This window comes from Sinocyclocheilus rhinocerous, unplaced genomic scaffold (assembly GCF_001515625.1).
Source record: "Sinocyclocheilus rhinocerous isolate Xijiao unplaced genomic scaffold, SAMN03320098_v1.1 scaffold5705, whole genome shotgun sequence".
NCBI classification, from domain to species: Eukaryota; Metazoa; Chordata; class Actinopteri; order Cypriniformes; family Cyprinidae; genus Sinocyclocheilus; species Sinocyclocheilus rhinocerous.
This window is the reverse complement of record NW_015641486.1, coordinates 9,883-15,679: the sequence shown is the minus strand read 5'-3', so window position 1 is coordinate 15,679 and position 5,797 is coordinate 9,883. Positions and strand designations below refer to the sequence as shown.

General features: G+C 38.4%; 1 protein-coding gene across 1 annotated transcript in view; it reads left to right on the top strand.

The window, feature by feature from the left end:
- The window catches only part of LOC107755133 (ethanolamine-phosphate cytidylyltransferase-like), a gene marked incomplete at its 5' end in the record, with an annotated part of 11,994 nt that extends 8,258 nt beyond the window's left edge, over window positions 1–3,736 (top strand). Inside the window, 6 exons of the mRNA XM_016571836.1 lie at window positions 1,329–1,411; window positions 1,571–1,648; window positions 1,753–1,818; window positions 2,600–2,665; window positions 2,748–2,836; window positions 3,621–3,736. Of these exons, the coding sequence (XP_016427322.1) occupies window positions 1,329–1,411; window positions 1,571–1,648; window positions 1,753–1,818; window positions 2,600–2,665; window positions 2,748–2,836; window positions 3,621–3,735 (497 nt within the window). The remainder of the gene's footprint in view (window positions 1–1,328; window positions 1,412–1,570; window positions 1,649–1,752; window positions 1,819–2,599; window positions 2,666–2,747; window positions 2,837–3,620) is intronic.
- Window positions 3,737–5,797: the final 2,061 nt, after the last annotated feature.

Genomic DNA, 5,797 nt, shown 5'->3' with positions numbered 1-5,797 from the left:
TGAAAACTAGAAATGGCTCCGTAGAGTAGCTATCGCTAGGTGAGTGATATGCGCTAAACAATACTCAGCGTTGAATGGTGGTGTGAGACTGATTTATATATTGTGTGTTATTGGTAGCAGCTGTGTGTGAATGGTTTCAGGTGATATTGTAATTAGTGCAATGGAGCATGGGAAATGTAGTCCAGGGTGATGTGTAACAGTCTGTGTAGTGTGAGAGTCAATGTAGTGAGCGGGTGACCTCTGGTGGTGAGTGAACGGAAGTTCATAGACCGGATTCGTGACACATACAGTGTGTGTGTCAGGATTATGGACTGTTTTTTTGTGTTTACCCTCCCCATGTGTTCCATGTCCCAGTTAATTGACTGATTCCATGCACCTGTGTTCCCCTGATTGCCCTGTGTTTAAATGTTCCAGTCTGTTCAGTTTGTATTTGTCGGGTCTTGAACGTCCTCCTTGTGTTCTGTGTCTCCATGTTGGATTATTAAAGACTCTCGTTTTGTTAAATCTCCACGTCTCCTCGTTTCCTCGTTCTCTTGCTCCAGCGTATTGTGACAGAAGACCCGACCGAAACAGTTACCTCCGTGTGTCTACCCTCCGTTTTTGTTTCCATTTTTTTTCCCTCAGTGTTTTGTTTCCGTTGTGTTATCCATGGATCCCCTCACCCGTCCGGAGTACCCAGAGTGCCGTTGTCCGAAGATGGTCCTCGAGCGAACTTTGCCGCCTTTGTGGAGTGGACACTGGCAAGACCAGTGCCACTCCGGACCCAGTGCCCAGCCCACCATCTCCCCGCTATGCGGAGCGCATGCCTGAGCCCACCGCTGATGGAGAGCAGAATCAGGTAGCGATTTCAACGAGGGGGGTAATAATTTGGCAGGGAGTCGAAAATGGGCACAGCACCGGCAACAACGCCCAGCACGAGGGAGAAAGCCGCGGACGGTGTGAGCGCGGAGAGAAGCTCCGCCCCCTGCACCGCAGCTGAGGGTGAGCTGTGTATGGCGCAGTGACTGTGCCACACCGAAGAGGAGAGGGCTCCCGTTCCTTAGTTCTGGCCTGAAAGCCCAGAGGCTCACAAATGCCCGCCCTCCCCCCCGCTCCTGCCTCCTCCTCCGCTGTCGTCTGGCAGCCCCTCTGCTCGCCCTCAGCCCACCATCCTCCAGCATCGCCATGGCTGGAGTTTCCCTTGACTCCGACTCCAGCCTTTTTCGTACTTGATTTGTGAATGTACATACTGTATTGTTTTGCCCTTGAGACCCCTGCATTCTTTGCTTTTTCTGAGAACGCAAGTAAAACAATATTAATGTTGTCCTCTTTGACCTGATGCAATTCAGACATTGGCCATGTGGATTTCCTGGATGCAGTGTCCCAGCTTTCAGAGAAGCCATATGTTATTGTGGGTTTGCACTTTGATCAGGTAAGCTGAATACAGGAAAATCTTAGGAAATATCTACAGGAAATATAAATTTTAATTTTCTTGGTTGAGCATGATGCTCATTGTTTTTGAAAGGACATAAGAGATGTGAGAAAAGAAGGAGGAACTGCATGTTTCTTTGTTTTATTATCATCACTCTAGGAGGTGAATCGTTACAAGGGGAAAAACTATCCCATCATGAACATCCATGAGAGGACTCTGAGTGTGCTGGCCTGTCAAGTGAGGATTGATCTTGCATTGCATTGCAGTTCATGCCCGTTTATGTCTTGATATGTTTGTTATTAATAGTTTGATTTGAATTTCTTTATTTTCAAATCTCCCAGTATGTCTCTGAGGTTGTTATAGGAGCACCATATGCTGTCACAAAAGACTTATTGGAACATTTCAAGGTAAACACTCTTACACTGTGGTGAATCTGATTCTTGACTTTTGTCAGACCTGTTTGACAGAGTTAGATATAACACCGGCTTTTGACCATTAGCATAAAAACTGTGGCCAGTAGTCATGCCGTCTCATTTGGCCATGTTCACACAGACAGTATTTAGGACTGACAACAGTATTTACTGTACACCTTGTATAACTATAAAATTATTCTTTTTTTATATTATAAAATTGATTTCAATATCTTCTAATTAAAACAATAAAACTAAATGTTAAATAAAATAAATAAAAAATAAAATAAAATAAAATAAATACAATTTTACTCTGTATAATATAGCCGATTAGAGATTCAGATCAGACAGATACTTGATTTGTGGCCACAATTTTTTTTTCTGGCATGTCAAGCTTTGGTTTCTGCGCTCATTTCATTTGTAGAGTTTACATAATATCTCTAAATCACCTGTTATCCAGCAAACACGAGGAGTGACTGTGTTTGTTGAATATTATTTTACTATTATTTGGTAGAATTCATTTCTCGATTTGAAGCCATTATCTGTGGTAATCAGGTTCGGGCACATCTGTATTGTAGAGTTACATGAGGAGGTAAAGGTCATGTAGGTCAAAACTTCAGTTGAGAATCCTGAAAATTTAAGGGAGTCAGTTCGGTTATAGAATGCAGTTACTCTTGGTAATAACCGATTTGTGTGGGAACATAACTGATAACTTAGGTAAACCATATTCTGATGTGTAAACATGGCCATAGAGTAATACACTGTCCCCATGGTGTAGGTAGACCTGGTGTGCCATGGGAAAACTGAAGTGTTTCCAGACAGAGATGGATCAGACCCATATGCTGTGAGTGTCACAATGATAATTACTCAAAATGCCAACACAATACACTTCTGTTTTATAATCTGTGCATGTTTTCCACACATAGGTACCCAGGAAAATGGGAATATTGCAAACAATGGATAGTGGAAGCAGTCTCACCACTGATGGCATTGTGCAGAGGATCATCAAAAACAGGTGTTACATTCAGCTCTGACCTGTTAACATGCAGGAGGTCACCGGTGACCACTTTCTTTGTTTACTGTCATTTGCAGCATTAACTTAACCAGTCTATAGGGCACAATTGGGTTAGAGGCGCACTGGGGTAAAGGGCTCATTTGACTTAATTTTCCTTTAAACCCCTTGATGGCACAAAACATAAACATAAACATCCACATTTCACTATGCACATGGAAATTTGTCTGATACACATCAATAGAAAGACTTCAAATTTTCATTTAAAAATATGACCACTGTTTCACCACCTATATCTATTTAAAAAAATGTTTTGGCATTTCCTGGTTTGAAACTAAAAGTGGGGGCAAGTGTCATTACAACTAAATAATTTCAACACAGTCCTAAGTGTCCATATATCAACTTGAACGTTTAATGCACTTATAATAGGAATCCATGCATGGGTCAACACATTCTAGAGGGTTAAAAAGCAGATATTTGCAGCTCATATTTTTATGACAATAAAAAAATAATAATAATAGTAGTAATTATTATTAGTATTTGTATTATCATTATTATTATTATTCACAGTCAGATTTGATTAAATCTGTGAGTGAAAGTGTTCAATAATGGGGGAATAAAAATAAAGTAATATTCAACCTGTTATGTGATTTCACATCGGCCCCTTGAGGTGATCTTTAAATCTAGAATATTCCTTCAGTAGTTCTTTAATAGTAAGTTGTGATGGACAAGCACTGTCAGCAATGATCAATGCAATGCTAGTATTATTCTTTACTGTGCCTGCCAGGCTGCTGTTTGAGGCGAGAAACCAGAAAAAAGAGGCCAAAGAGATGGCGGTAATCCAGGCCATGAATCGACGAGAAGAAGAGAAGGCTAAAGAGAGAACACAGGCTGTGCTGTAGGAAAAATACATCATCAAAGACTAACAAAACCCAGTACATGCAGTTGACTCTTTTCTAATGTGTCCACATTCTGGACTTACATACTGACAGAACACCAACAGCTGAGAGATCCTTTTATTGCAGAATTAGCATGTGTTGTTTTGGGAGTATCTGCTTTTGTGAACCACTTTCGCACTCTCCACCTGAAGGACCTCTTCATCATTTCCTTCTGATGGCAGAGGGCCATTCCCATCAGATCTATTCACTGAGGAAAGAAGGAGGCTGGTACTTATGCTGCACTTTGCTGTGTGCAGGATGTTGCCACTTTGATGACCAACATGACCTTTACCTCCACATGTAACTCCAGTCCAGAGTTACTCCAAGCTTTGCTTGGAAACCAACACTCCTGAAGATCTGAATCCACCAGAAGAGCATTACAGTCTTCTGTCCTAAAACAGTGTATTAATTATAAATAATTAATATTTATCTGTCATAATTAATGGCTAATCCTCATATGAAGTATTTTCCATTGTAAGGCACTCCAACAAAGTTTTATTAAAAAATAGATTAAAATAATACTTAAGATATGGTGTTCATCAAACATTTTAACTTGGTTTAAAAAATTTTTTTTATTGTTTTTGAACTTAACCATTTAAGTCCAAAGGATATAGGAGCATATTTCAGGATGTTTTTGTACACAAAAGTAACGTAAAAGTCCATATGTCTTGTACTTTATTTTCCCAAACTTCTGCAGTCAAGCAAGAGTATTGTGAAAGAAAACAGCATGGAATGTCTTATTCACATGTCTTATAGACTTATTCACTGATAATTTCCCCCTCTGCCGCAGTTCTCAAAATTAATTTGAGGATTAATTGATTTACATTTGTCACAAGCGGTCATGTGACATGTTGCCCGGTGCAACTCATGGAAATGTCATGAACACCATTCACTTTTTTGGGGGAAAATAGCACTACACACTGTCTACATGCAAAATGTTATTGTGTGGTCAAATATTCCTTTAAACTAAGATGTTTAAAATTGATGTTTTAAATGGATTTATAATTAAATGATACTAGCTCTTAGAGTGAAAGTGCCGATCCAGAGTTAGTTCTTTGTTTTCTATTTTATTTAGATTGATTTTAGAAGACGATTTCAGATCAGCATTTTAAACTGGGCCATATTATACATGAGCACAGGCATACACTCCTTTACAGTCCGCATATATAGATTTTGATTTTGAGTTTATTTCTTATGTACGTGTATGCCATACCTGGAACTTGTGCAGAATGTGCTACCAATTATAGCTACAAGAGGTCCTCTCTATCTGTGGAAAGAAACCAAAATGGACCAAAAACAACTAACTCTGTTTTGATGGGCTGTGCTATATAATGTGTATTATTATAAGTAATGTTTTAAACAAGAAATCTCAATCATGGTACTAACTACTCTAAAAAAATATTATGGTTTCAGGGATTATAGTATTTTAAGTCATCTTTGAACTGACTTTTTTTTTCCATGTATGAAATATTTTTAATTTATTTAAATATGAAATTGTACATTTTTTTTAAAGCAGATAGTACATCCCCCCGTATACCAACATATTAGTCAACTTGAAAGATACTGGAACTTCCTTTTCTTCTTTTTTTAATTGAACAACTATTACGAGGTGCTGTCTACGTATGGATACTCAAATTTTTTGGGGGGTCCAAAAATAGCACATTGATTCATATGATCCCATGTTATTTATTCCTGTATTGTTATCAGAAAGATTTATTGTTGTTTTTTTGTCCTTGTAAATATAATACTGTGAAGTACAAAACATTGTTCAAATATATCACCCTCATCAATAGCCACATCATGGTGTGTTACTTTTTATTTATTTGCAAAAATTCAAATGGTAATCATTTGGAAGTGTGGGATACTGCAGATTTTTAATCTCGTAATCTCCTGGTCTGATTTTATAGGATTAAATTCATAGGATTTACACGATTAAATCCATACACAAATAGAAATAAAGAAGGAAAGAAAGAAATCTCTAAATATGTAAGAGATCACGTCTGCCTGAATAAATATTTAACTATTG